Source organism: Bufo bufo, chromosome 1 (genome assembly GCF_905171765.1).
Source record: "Bufo bufo chromosome 1, aBufBuf1.1, whole genome shotgun sequence".
NCBI classification, from domain to species: Eukaryota; Metazoa; Chordata; class Amphibia; order Anura; family Bufonidae; genus Bufo; species Bufo bufo.
This window is the reverse complement of record NC_053389.1, coordinates 785,161,902-785,176,516: the sequence shown is the minus strand read 5'-3', so window position 1 is coordinate 785,176,516 and position 14,615 is coordinate 785,161,902. Positions and strand designations below refer to the sequence as shown.

The 14,615-nt window shown below is 42.1% G+C and overlaps 1 protein-coding gene across 1 annotated transcript in view; it reads left to right on the top strand.

Annotated features, from left to right (window-relative positions):
• Positions 1-1,097: 1,097 nt before the first annotated feature.
• Positions 1,098-14,615, top strand: part of LOC120986374 (retinol dehydrogenase 8-like) — a 39,325-nt gene continuing 25,807 nt past the window's right edge. Inside the window, exons 1-3 of the mRNA XM_040414911.1 lie at positions 1,098-1,233; positions 12,153-12,314; positions 12,416-12,595. Coding sequence (XP_040270845.1) covers positions 1,128-1,233; positions 12,153-12,314; positions 12,416-12,595 — 448 coding nt within the window. The 5' untranslated portion in view covers positions 1,098-1,127. The remainder of the gene's footprint in view (positions 1,234-12,152; positions 12,315-12,415; positions 12,596-14,615) is intronic.

Below are 14,615 nucleotides of genomic sequence, written 5' to 3'. Positions count from 1 at the left end.
AATATCCCACAAAATGAATACCTGTGGTAAGTCCTGATGCATGGACACTAATTATATCACCTGCTCAATACTATGGAAATCCTGAAAAGATGACTGGTAGGTGGGTCCCGAGAACCAGAGTTGAGAACCCCTTATCTAGCGCCTCTTGTTCTTCAGATGTTCCATCGCTTTTCAGGTCCACCCAAGAATTTTAACCTTAAAGGGGTTTTCCAGTACTTAGATATCCATGACCTAACCTCAGGATTTGATCGATGGAGGTCCAGGTGCAGACAACCCCACCAATCATTAGAACACGAGGAAGGACAAGTTTAGGGTTAGGGTTGGCTGCCATGGTAAAGCCACTGAAGCAGTCACCTCCCTCTATCAAACACTTTGACCTCTGGGTGGGTCATTGTGTCTGAATTTTTTATTATCATTCTACAGCTCACAGTAAATGCTGGTTATGATTTCAGTATAGTGAGCCATAATTGGGAAGAAACAAAGTTCTTAACAGAATTATTCATTGCAAATGGATGCTTGGAGAACAGGAGCTGTCAATCAAGGATAGGAGAACCTGTAGGAACCCCTCTACAGAGACTACCTGGAACAACCTGGACAAGTACTTAAAGAGGTTGTTTCATTTAGGAAACATATTTTCAAAGACCTAATAGGTAATATTTCTCCATTAAAAGAAGCACCATCCCCTACTTAGGACCCTCGTCTACTAATTAGGGTGTCTCTTGCTCTGGAGGACCCAAAGTGTCTGTTCATTCCACAGAAAACTCATAAAATTTTAATGTAATCTGTGTAATGCTTTGCTTCTCCACTAGTGGCGCTGCAGGGGAATTGAACACCTGCTGCCACAGATCTCAGCTGATTGCTGAGGGTCCCAGCAGCAGAGAATATACGACCTAGAGAACATGACTATTATTTTACATTTAATTAGTGGTAAGAACATAGATGAGAAAGAAGAGCAGCAGGATACATTATAATACTTTAACATAGGAAAGTGATTGGTACCTTTGACCCTTGAGGTATTGAAGAGGTTAAAAGGGACAGTCATCTGGAAAATGCTCTGTCATGGGGTGTTGTGATAATCCGGGATCTCTTGCAGAGGAGGGTTGTCAGCGCACTGAGAAAAGGGCACAATGGCTAATGACAGCAAGAAGACCGTCCTTATAACAGGGTGCTCATCAGGCATCGGCCTGAAGATTGCAGTGCAGCTGGCGAAGGACCCCCGGGAGCGTTACCATGGTAGGAAACTATAGGGGACACCTTGATGAAAACTTATATAGAGTCCAAAAGAAATGTTATGTGGAGTAATAGAGGGAGAGGTTAACAGGGGTGACAGTGAGCACTAATAACGGAGAGTAGTTAAGGAGATTTAAAGTGGCCTTTAACCTAATCGCTTCCTATATTATAATCATATTAGATTTTTTTTTCTTCCATTTATACCTTGTGTGACAGTATGCAGTAGTTCTAATGAAAAAGGCATAACTAGTGCAGTTTTTCATACTGTGTAGTCCCAGGTCCCAGACCACAACTCAAATGTGACTTGAAACCACTGATCCTAATACTAATTTACTTGGGACTCCAGCCAAAGAACATTGTCGTGTGACTTCTAGCTGCAGACATATTGCACACTTTTTGATATGCAGCTTTGTGTCAGGTAACTAAAGCCCTCGCCAAGGTGGACTTTCCAGACTGGTGATTGACTTGAAGAACCTTACATTTCTTTGAGGGGTTTTCTGTTATTGCAACGTGCCGGTCCGCAGGGGAGAACACGTGAGGTTCGCGGTGGGCCGAAAGGGTTCAGCAGTTCATCGGTTACTCACGGTCAGCAGATGCCTCCCTGGGCCAGCAGTGCAGTGAAGGGGAGAACAGCACTGCATTCTCCGGGGCACACTCTGATATGAGGGACACAGGCCAGATGGTGGCTGAGGTGCACTTGGTGGTAACGTGGCTTTATGTGCTTATGGCTAGGTCCCTTTAGTCGTGACGCCAGTACCGTTGTGGTACAACAATATGAGAGTAGTAGTTGAATTAAGGAGTAAGACAGCAGTTGAATTCAAGTCGCAACTTTTACTGTTTTGCTGGTTCTCAGTAGCAATCACATTCACAGATAACACCGTCTCTCTTGTATGCAGAGGTAATACATTGTAATCCAAGGTAACAGGCTTCTTGTAGATAATAAACTTCAGATTAAAGTTCAGTTGGCTGGTATCTAGCTCCTTGCCTTATTCTAATCCCAGTAGGTGGTTTCTGATCCTTCCACTTAAGTGACATAACAGATTGGCCTTTCTGTCTTCTATATACCGGTGAGGCTGCCTGTAGCTAGATTGTCCTACACTAAAGTCAAAGGAGCCCATAAGCATAATAAGATGGCTGTTATCTTCCTTTGTATTTTCTGTAGTCAAAACACAATTTTCCACTTGTCCTCCTGGAGGGATAGACTGCAGAAGGAGGTCTCACCTCAGCCTTACGTCTTGGCTTAAAACTTGGGAAAAGATCACTTGGCTCCTCTGGAGAGAGCTGAGAGGAGGGGCCCTCTGTCCTTCCCCCTGCTCCTCACTCCGGCTACTCCATCTCCTCAACACACACACACTGAACTCCAACTCTACATCTTCTCAACTCACTAACTAGTCCTGAACTGAGGTATATATATACTAGTGCTATCCCCATCTAGTGGTGGATGTGATGTACTGCGCCCTACCAGCCTGTTAACAGAGATTCAAGAAGCAAATAAATGCAGTATACAATACAACAACTTGGCAGTGCCCACGTTCACTAGTGGGACGCTGCATTATGTTTTTTGCCAGTCATGTCATATTATCCCCGATCATCCTCTGGTACAATGAAGAATGCATTGTGGATGCTATGATGGTGGTCCCAAACCACAGGATCAATTTCTTCAGGTTAAATACAGGCTTTGGTTTTTTGACAAACATGTCTTATCTGCCTAGAGCACCAGAAGTTAATGAAGTTTTAAGTTGCCTTCAAGAGTTATCTCCCCAATACATATAAACATGTTCGGTTCGACTGAGAGCGAATGGGTTTCCGAAGGGGAGAAAAGTAGAAAGCCACCGCCGGACGTGTCTTATCTCCTGGGAGAAGAAAGGAGCAGGTGTTGAAATTCAACATGCTCGATCCTTCTCTCCCCCGACATGGCTAGTTGGGAAGACTTGGAACTCCCCATACACATTAGGCTACTTTCACACTCGCGTTTGGTGCAGATCCGTCATGGATCTGCACAGACGGATCCGTTCAGATAATACAAACATCTGCATCCATTCAGAATGGATCAGTTTGTATTATCTTTAACATAGCCGAGACGGATCCGTCTTGAACACCATTGAAAGTCCGTGCCCATTGACTTACATTGTGTGTCAGAACGGATCAGTTTGGCTCAGTTTCGTCAGACAGACACTAAAACGCTTCAACCAGCGTTTTGGTGTCTGCCTCCAAAGCGGAATGGTGATCGGAGGCAAACTGATGCATTCTGAGCGGATCCTTTTCCATTCAGAATGCATTAGGGCAAAACTGATCCGTTTTGGACCGCTTGTGAGAGCCCTGAACGGATCTCACAAACAGAAAGCCAAAACGCCAGTGTGAAAGTAGCCTTAGATTGCCAGTGGTCTTTCCAAAAATGTTGGTTTCAGTCGATAATTGTCTAAGGGTGCATTCACACAACCGTATATATTTTGCAGTCCGCAAAACACAGATCCGCAAAAAAATATGGATGATGTCCATGTTGCATCCGTTTTTTTTTTTTTTAGACGACCAATTATAACAATGCCTATTCTTGTTCACAAAACGGACACAAATAGGGCAGGTTCTATCTATTTTGCGGGGCTGCGGAACGGACATACGGAGGCGGTCAGAACACAGTGTGCTGTCTGCTTTTGTTGTAGCCCCGATTAAATTAATGGGTCCACATCCAATCCACAAAAATGTAATGTGTATGTGGCCTCTAGGATGAGTTCACAGTGGGAGGTGTATACTGTACCAAGTATTTTCCAAGTGGATTTTAGGTGCTGCTTTGTGTAGGCTCGTTGTAATAGTAGACTCCTGCATGTTGACATCAGTAGTGATGAAGGCTACCTGTAGGTCTCATGATAAAATCCTGGGGTTCTTAGAAATTTCTTTCAGCATCCTGTGCCGATGAACTTGCTGGGTTGGCCTGGGTAGGTTGATGGCGATCTTTTTAAATCCCTTTTGAAACATCTAGACATCTATATCTTGCTTTCCTGACTTCAGGAACCATCTAGATGCAGATGGTGATACCATGCAGAGAGAACCAAACTAAACATCTCAATGGTTTTATCTTGGTTTTGTCATGATATTTAGAAAATCATGACAACATAATACAACATGACCGCACCTTGTGGCCCCACCCTTAAACCTCATTCACACGTCAGTGTTTTGGTCAGTGATTTCCCTCAGTGATTGTGAGCCTCCACAGAGATAAGGTATAAGGGAAAGATCTTGCACCTGCTCTGTGTTTAGAGCCGCACCTGGTTTTGGCTCAGAATCACTCAGGGAAATCACTGACCGAACACTGACGTGTGAATGAGCCATTAGACCTTATTCACTCATCAGTGCTTTGGTCAGTGATTTCCATAAAGGTCCATTCACACAACCGTAAGGGCACCGGCTGTGTGCACTCCATGGATCGGAAGCACAGATGTGCTTCCATGGGCTTTCGAGTCTGTGCCTTCGCACTGCAAAAAATAGGACATGTCCTATTTTTTGCCGTATTTTGTGGATCACGGACCCATTCAAGTCAATGTGTCCGAACCGCAATACAGGATTCACACGGCCACTGCCCATGCATTGTGGTCCGCAGCACTGAGCCCTTACGCTTGTGTGAATATGGACCCTAAGTGATTGCGAGCCAAATCCAGGAGCCAGACCAAATCTTTTCATTATACCGTATCCTGTGGGAAGATCCACTCTTGGTTTTGTATAATAATCACTGATGCAAAAAACACTGACCAAAAACACAGACGTGGGAATAAGGCCTTGGATCTTGCTCACCCATCATGGATTCTCATTCGTGTGCTGTCCATGTTCTCCACAGACAGCTGACTGATTCATTGAATTCTGTATCTGTATTCAGACTTGATCAGTGTTTTTTTTATTGGCTTTTATAGGAATTGTTGCCCATATAGTGTGTTTTACCACCATTCTTTTTATAGTATTTTTTTGTGTCCTCCATAATGTCACTTCCTCTGTAGAGCAGCATGGAGAAAATACATTCATACAAAAAACACCATGCAAAGACACCTGTGTTTCTTAATGCTGGGCACAAAATAGCAATGGAGGTCTGGGGGACAAAAATGCCAGGCAATGACAGGAAAACAATCACCAGATCTAGAGCATTTGGCGATTTGAGAAGACAACTATGACCCAAAAATATCACACCTCAAGGGTCAAAAAAATTTTTTTTTGCCGTGTTTGATATTTCCTGTAGACTTCATTGTAACATCTGGAACTGGTGCTTTTTGACCAAAAGAACACTGCAAAAAAGGCCAGTAAAAGAAAAACCACCAAAAACCACAAACCCTCTCAAAAACACCAAAAACAAAACTATGTGTGACATAGTAGGAATCAAGAAATTTCTGAGAAATCTAGCTTTAAAGAAATATTTCTTAAAAATGAACACTATCTCATGTCCCAATACTAATAAAATTATGCCAACGGTTGGCATAACACCATCTATAGTACCTAGAAATCATTTACAAATCAATATGGGACGACAGCACACTGCTGACCTAGGCACTGCTACCAGGTCCCCTTTACATACAACGCTGAGACCTAAATCCCATTTTAACCCTCTTGGTGAATACTCCGATGCTTTTACTGCATTTCAAGCTTTGGTATTGAGAGATTTACGCAAAATTAATCCAAATAGTAAGCGAAAGGGCCCTCAAAATTTATCTCTTTGGGAAAAAAAGGCTATTAGGACACTACAAACTAATAACCAAATTGTGATTAGGCCTGCAGACAAAGGGGGGGGGTATTGTTATTTTGGATGAGGACTCCTATAATAGTGAATCAATACGACTCCTTAGTGACAAAAAGACATATAAAAAACTGAGCTTTGATCCAACCAACACATACAAACAAAAACTTGGATCCCTGGTCAAAAAAGGTAAAATGAGAGGCATTTTAACTGGTGATGAAGCACAATTTATTAATAACCAATGCCACAAGATTTCGATCTTTTACTATTTGCCAAAAATCCACAAAAATCCAACAAACCCACCTGGTCGCCCGATCATTTCAGGGATAGACAGTCTGACGGCCAATCTATCCAAATATGTGGACACTTTATTACAGAATCATGTTCAGAAACTTCCAGCGTATCTTAAAGATACCAAACACATTTTACAACTTCTGGAAGATATAAAATGGGAGGATAACTATATCCTGGGGACCCTGGATGTCACCTCCCTATATACCGTGATTGAGAATACAAAAGGCAGGACAGCTACGGAATACTTTTTAGAAAAAGATGGTAATATGCCGAAAGAACAAATAGAATTTACTGGCGATTGTATTAGTTTTATTCTCACACATAATTATTTTAAATTTAACCAGGAGTTTTATTTGCAGACATGGGGTACTGCGATGGGGACCAGATTCGCACCGAGTTTCGCTAATTTATACATGGGCCACTGGGAGGACACTACCATCTTCCCCCAGGGCAGACTCGGTGCGAATCTGGTCCTATGGAGACGTTTTATCGATGATATTGTTTTTATTTGGAAGGGTGGGGAATCTGGACTGAACCACTTTTTAAATGATTTAAATAAAAATGAATTTTATCTAGAGTTCACACCCAAATTTAGCAAACAGCAGGAAAAATTTTTAGATCTCACGAATTTCACGATATTTATTGAGGAAGGGCAGATTCGCACCAAGACATACTGTAAGCCCACGGACTGCAATAGTTATATCCCTCTCAGAAGCTGTCACCTACCCACGTGGCTCACGAACATTCCTCGGAGCCAATACATCAGGATACGTAGGAATTGCACAAATATTGGTCATTTTGAGGAAGAAACCAGAGACCTCAATATTAAATTTATTGAAAAGGGGTATAAAATGGAGGACTTGGAACCTACCATTAAACAGATTAGAGAGGTAAACCGTAACCTATTATTGAAGGATAAAGTGCAGGATCCAGAAAAACTTGCTGCAAATGACCGCACCAATGCCCCTATAAAAATCCCTACATTTAATGAAGGGGCAACAATCCTCAAAAGAATTGTTAGAAAACATTGGGAAATGTTGCGACAAGACAAACTAATAGGTGACAGGATCCCAAAAAATCCCACCTTTATCTTTAGGAAAGCGCAAAATTTGTGTACTATGGTAGCGCCCACTGTAAAACTGCCCCAAACAAAGAAATTGAGTCACTTGACACAAAAAGGTTTTTTCCCATGTAAAATGTGTAAAAATTGCAGGAAAGTCAAACATGGCACAACTAAATTCCCCATTAGAGAAATAGGGGACAATCACCACAAATACAAAATCAGTCAGTATATTTCATGCAATACCCGAGGTGTGATATATTTTATTAAATGTCCATGTTTTAAAATATATGTGGGCCGAACCAAACGTGAATTAAAAACTAGGATGGGGGAACATCTCAACAATATAAAGAAAAAATATGACGGACATCCTCTGTCCCGTCATTATACCCAACACCACGCAGGTAGTTTTGCTGGTTCTTTCTTTGGGGGTATTGAAAAAATAAAACCAAATCTGAGAGGTGGAGATATCATTAAACGAATGTCGAGATGTGAAAGCAAATGGATATTCAGATTGAATTCCCTAGCACCAAATGGCCTTAACCGTGAGATGGAGTTATTTGCATTTTAAATGACCATTATTGTGAAACCCAATTGATGTTTTCTATAAACAAGTGGATGCGACCCTTTATCCATATAGGATTTTATGCAGGACTTTATGCAGTACGTTTGATGAAGTAACAAATAGCAGTTGCCATGGGGACCGGGCACCTATTTAACCCAGAGTACAAACAGAACAACTATCCCTGACGAAGAAGCCCGTAGGCTTCGTAACGCGTAGGATTGCTTTTTGGTCTCTGGATCACTCCGTAGGTCAGTCGTGACGTCACGCCGCACGCTCCGGAACCCTGTACCAACACAGCTCCCTCGCGCGCACGCCAGCCACCGGCCGGGGCGGCATACGCGCTCAGAGGTTGAGCAAGAAGCAACAAGCAAGTAAGAAGCACTGCAGAATTATTTCATCCTACTGCCAGACCGGACAGTCGGTGCATACCTCATTTGACCATACCCCAGGTCCTGCCGGAACAAGGTAATTACTAAACTAATACATCCCCAGCGCTGGTACCGAACATTAGTTTGTTCATTTCCTTCTTTATACTTACCATTTTGGATCGGAGCAGCCGTAATCCATCCAGGTACCAAGCAGCGGCTCTGTCTGCCTGAGTGCATATAGAGAAAATCTAATAGCGTTAGCGCAGGCACCACCGTATATTTACCTATGTGTGACAACAGCGTTAGCCTTCTGAAATAGGTAATCGTCAGGTATTCAACTCCTGGTTGGCACTTTCACCGATCAGCTGTTAGCAGGAGCAACTCTGCACCTGAACCAGGCACCAGAACAGCACAGCGCCGTACACTTTGTAGTGGCCATGTCTGGTTACTGCAGCTATTGACAGAAGAACAGTGATGGCCAGTTCGCAGTGTTCGCCCGCGAACACATGCGAGCTGCCATCATAACTCACAAGTTCGGCGATGCACAGGTAAGTCCTTACCTGTGCCTGTGCACAAGCTGGTCTGAAACAAATGCTGTCTCCGGGTGCAGGCAAACTGGCCATCACTGCAGAAGAACACTGAAAAGTAATCAAAAAGTTGTATGTACCCCAAAATGATACCATTAGAAACATCAACTTATCCGATAAAAAACACAAACCCTCACACAGCTCCATCGAACGGAAAAATAGAAAGCTATGGCTCTCAGAATATGGGTCAAAAAAAACCTGAAAACTTTATTTTATGTTTTTATTGTGCAAAAATTAAAAAGTAGATGCATAAAAAAATAGAAACTTGGTATCACTTTAATGGTATAGAATAAAGGTAACGTCATATCTCACTTTGAGTATCGTAAATTTGAAACCCAAAAAACAAAACCCCGAAAAATTGCAGAATTGCTGTTTTTTTTTTCATTCTCCCTAAAAATCTTATAAAAAATGAGGCCAGTGATTGTCTGTAGTGGTCTTGTGGGTATATAGCCCATGACTACTGCATCGAAGTAAACAGTGACCAGCCATGATGACATTTTAACATTTTTTATCAGATTTTAGTTCCTCAGAGAGGACCCCCAATTTTAAACATAGTGGTCCTAAAACCTCATTCTTGTACTAGCTTTGCCTGTAATATAGTCAGGTATCACATTTATTCGTATATATACACTAAGGACAATTGCTGTTTTTGAGAAGTGGAACATGGTTTCGTAATAAAATTACTCAGTCTCAGACACTGACCTTTTGCTCCAAGCAAATCTGCTTATTCTTAAGACTCATTCCCTCCAATCATGAAGCCTCTTAAAGTACCATATGACTGCCAACTAATACCCACTGATAGCTCGGGGGATGAGGAGGAGTGTTTTGTAATCTAAAGTGATAACTGTTTATTCGTAATTCTGGCATGGCGTAATACTTAACGCTATGATAACGTTTCATAGCCAAGAAGGGATCAGACCTGGACTAAGGAGATCAGTTGGGTCATGTCACAAAGGACACCTTCATCCCTCCCACCATCCATGTACTTTTCACACAGCTACAGTGGCTGGGTTTGGGGTGGCTCCATTGAGGTGTTATCACATTTTGCTGCTCTACAGAGAGGATGATAGGCGTGGTGCACCCCAATGGGAAATAAGTCCAGAGAGTCAGGGTTTGCAGTTAACCAGTGTTCTTTACTGGAGGAACTTAAGTGCAAAACAATACAGGCAATGCAGTTAACTGGTTTGTCCAGTCTCCCCTCTGGTAGAAGAAGGTTCTGTGCTGAGAAAAGGCCTGAGATGGCTGCATCACTGATCAAAGGGCTAGTGACCCACTGACTGTGGCAGAATATCTCCATCTCAGCATCTTCTTCTGGTTACTGGTGAAGTCTGGCAGAGTCTCTCTTACTGAACACTGGTCCCTAATTGCAGACAACTAGGGGCTCTGACTACTTTTTTTTTATACAGTTTCTGATTCAGAACCTTCTATTGGAGAAACACCGCCTAACAGAAACAATGTTGCAATTTCCATCTGCCATAGACTTGTATTGAGCCCTTAATACAAGTCAATGGGAATGAATAAGCAGTTTTCAGAAATAAACAACAGTCTAGATAGAGCTTAACTAGACAGTCAAAAGGTCACTGTGTCTGTTTTCCCCTCCAAAACTTAGTTCTGCATATTCTCTTATAGTAACTGTGAAAAATGACTAGCTTCTCAGTGCATAGGTAGAAAGTCCCAAAGTCTCTCAGTATTAGCTGGCTGTGTATTAAATCTCCCTGCAGTGCAGTGCAAATACTGTACAATAACAGTGAGAATGAACAGGATATATCACAATAAATATATAAAATGCAGTTCAACAACACAAGACAATATAAGTATAAACAATGGCATAAATCATGGTGCAAGTTAACTCTTCAATGTGCAATAAAGTAGGGTGTTGGAGGTTTTCTATAGTACCAATGGGGCAAATATCCACAAAGGTCCCAACTATAAAGTACTCTTGCTCCAGGGCACTACACATCAACTAAAAATATATTTGGACGGCACTCCTCTATTTCTTGTTACGGTGCTCAGCGGTAATTGCGGTAATAGTATAATGGGAATGACCACGTGTCACGGCGGACGTGCACTCAGTCTAACAGATAACGCACCAACCAGGCTCTGGGCGAGAGACAGGGGAAGGGTCACCTCCTAACTAATCCCTGACCTCTTTCCCTGCACTGCTCAGCTTACCTACAGACCTTTAAGGTAGGTATGAGGTGTCCCCGTGCCTGGGCTGACAAAACCCTGAGTTCCCTGAGATGGTGAAGTGGGGAAATAGGAGCAGCCTGCTCGCACAGAACCTAGATGGGATAGATGACACAAAACAACCAAACTTTAAATAACACTTATCTTCCTGAGCTGGAACAGACAGCCAACCTTCCTTCCTAGCTTCCAAGACCACAATGATTAGTATAATCCGCCCAGAGCACTGGGCTGGTGTACTATTTAAACTAATGACCCCACCCAGTGCACTTGATGAGAGGCGGATCCAGCACGGCTCCAAAACAAACACTAAACTCGTGCTGCTATCCTGGCCGACCTCCGCATATCGTCAGAGTGGGGCATGACACCACGGCACTCGTTTTATAGTTGAATTAATAATGCTTCTTTATTATCCATCCAGGAAGTAATAATTAATACTGGCCAACGTTTCTGTCTTATCACAAGACGTTGTTCACGGCCTGAGGCAAAATAGGAAATATGGTACATATGAAGATACGTACATAGGAAAACAATATTCCTAGATATTAGTAATATATGTCAAGGTACATAGTGCAAATCGGATAGTAGATTTAGTACACAGAGTATAGAATACAATGGACAGAGGAGATCTGTCGGTATATCAAGAGTCTCAAAGAGATTAGTAGCCAAAAAGGTAGGTATATGCGTAAAATCATAGGTCTAGGTGAGGTCACAGTGTAACACAAGTTTCCGAAGATTCCTGCTACATATAGTCGGACCTGCAGGTTATAAGACGTATTAGTAAGTCTCTAGGTTAAATAATAGAAGTCCTGTTTTTTTATATATATATATATATATATATATATATACATTCCATGCAGCACCAAAGAAATATAGAGACTGCCATAAAGAAAGAATACCTTAGTATTGAGGGCATCTTGTTTGCTGGATGGCTTAGGCCAAATAAGTAAGGCCGCGATAATACACATCAACTAGACATACAGGAACAATGCAGCCATATCTGGTCAAAAATCTGAGATTGTCAGAGACCTTTGTGTCATCACTGCCTCGTTCTTAGTATATGAATAAAAAAATCACAAAGTTTGATAGTCTGCTTATTTATTGGAGAAGCACATTCCATGGTGAACTCAAGCTCTTGCTCTATCAACAGTGATTGCCACTATGAGAGACCCCAACAAGAGTGCAAAGTTGGTAGCAGAAGCTGGAGAGTCCTTCAATAAGACCCTGGTAATCAGACAGCTGGATGTAACCAATGAAGAGTCAGTGAAGAAATGCATAGCAGAGCTGCCTGGTCAGACAGTGGACATCCTTGGTAAGCGATCAACATGGTTGAGTTACACATTTAGTTTGGTGTTAATACGGAATGAAGTTTGTTATAACTCTTGTAATATGATGTACATTGTTGATTCCCAGTGAACAACGCTGGTGTAGGCCAGGCTGGTCCCCTTGAAAGCATCTCAATGGACGACATGAAGAAAGTCTTTGAGACAAACTTTTTTGGGGTGGTGAACTTGATCAAAGAATTGCTCCCTGCCATGAAGAAGAGAAGAAGTGGTCACATTGTGGTTATAAGCAGCGTCATGGGGTTACAAGGTGAGATATGGGTATTTACTATACTTAATACCACAATGTTATTTCTCTTAGGCCTCTTGCACACGACCGTATGACTTTTTCAGTATTTTGCGGTCCGCAAAAACAGGATCCGCAAAAAATACGGATGACATGCGTGTGCATTCCGTATTTTGCGGAATGGAACAGCTGGCCCCTGATAGAACAGTACTATCCTTGTCCGTTATGCGGACAATAATAGGACATGTTCTATCTTTCAACGGAACGGAAAAATGGAAATACGGAAACGGAAGGCATACGGAGTACCTTCCATTTTTTGGGCAGATCCATTGAAATGAATGGTATACGGAACGCAAAAAAACGTAAATGGAAAAAAAAACATTTGTGTGCAAGAGGCCTTAGGGTATGAGGACAGATAGATGCCTCAAAGACTATCGATATTAGTAAGACATCTGCCAGTCTATGGCTACTTTCATATTGGGCATCTTGTTTTCTTTAAAGTAGTGTCACTGTCACTTCCCGCCCAAGAGAATGTTTGAACAGAAACATTGTGGTCAGTATTTGGCCATCATTTTTCAATATTTGCTAGTCAAAACCAGGGATGGACTCAAACTACAGAAGAGGTGAAAGTCTTTCCATTTTATGTTTTCTCCTGGTTTTGGCTTACAAATATTGATGCAAAACGCTGTGTGAAAGTGGCCTTACAACCCTGGTGGCTTGCACGCCATAAGAGGTTCAGAAAACATTTGTCTAATGTGTGTGGCCACCTTTAGGTTAATGACAACTGGGGGTCTACTGTGCACCAAGGACAAGCCTAGGCTAAACAGTCATGCTGTTTGTCCATATAACTAAGACATGCTTTTGAACATTTTCAAACCTTTACTGACCACGATCCTTGTGATTCAATCCTGTCGATACCCTGATGATAGCTCAAAATAACTCCAGTGACATAAGTAAAGCTTCTTGAATAGTGATTTTCAATCATTATGCGGCTTAGATGTGACGTTTCGGCCAACACGGCCTTTTTCAAACTGAAGTACAATCAAAAAGAAGTATATACAGTAAATAACAATTTGATCCATCACGACAAACATAGTAAACATTAGGTGGTTATGTGGCCAGAGATATATCATTCATATCTATGGCATTTTCTGCGGAAGTCCATGTATTTCTATTCCATACAAAGAGTGATATGAACATAATACAATTAATGTAGCATCTAACCCCTTTTTCATTTTTTTCTGGTTCCTTTTGCCTTTTTTTTTCCATTTTTCCCACCTTTCTTTCACTTCTTTCATTTAATTCCATGCTTCACCTTTTTTCCCTTAATTCTCTCTTTTCCCTCATTTCTCTCTTTTCCCTTAATTCGTTTGTCCTGAGTTGCCCAATTTTTTTCAGCTCTTTTATTTGGACTTTCTGTTTTCTTGCCTGCTCATTACTTACTAAGTTTTGGTTCATTTTTGTTGTCTTTCAACATTGTCCTCTCTATACGCCTGATCTGTCTCACCCCCTTCGATAATCTGCCTTCTAACTTCCTTTTCTCTCTATTCACTTCCCTACATCCCCTCCTATAGCGATTCTCTCACTCTCGCTGTACTGTATTATCCCTCTTTCACTGTTGCTGCCCCGATTGTCCTGCACAGTTTAACATGCACACATTTAAAATTCACACCACGGGAGCGTAGTCTCGCGAGACTATCACTCCGGCCGGATGTCTTCCATGCTACAGACCTCATACTGAGGTCTAAAAAGCGCTCGGCGCATGCGCATGTGACAGCCACTGTTTAGCGCACAAGCCTCATAAGATGCCGGCCACACCGGTAAAAACATGGCATCCTCCGGTAGTGCAGCAGCACATTTGGTGAGACCAAGCCATCGCCTTCCATGTTCCTTACAGAGCGGCACCAGGTAGGCCAGTAGTCCAGGTCTCTTAAGTTATCTTATCCCCGTGAGGTAAACAGGACCTGTTCATCCCCCTGGGAGTGTCCCTGTTGTTTCTGCCCCTCCACAGCCTCTTAACAAAGTTTTCTTAACTAGGATGACT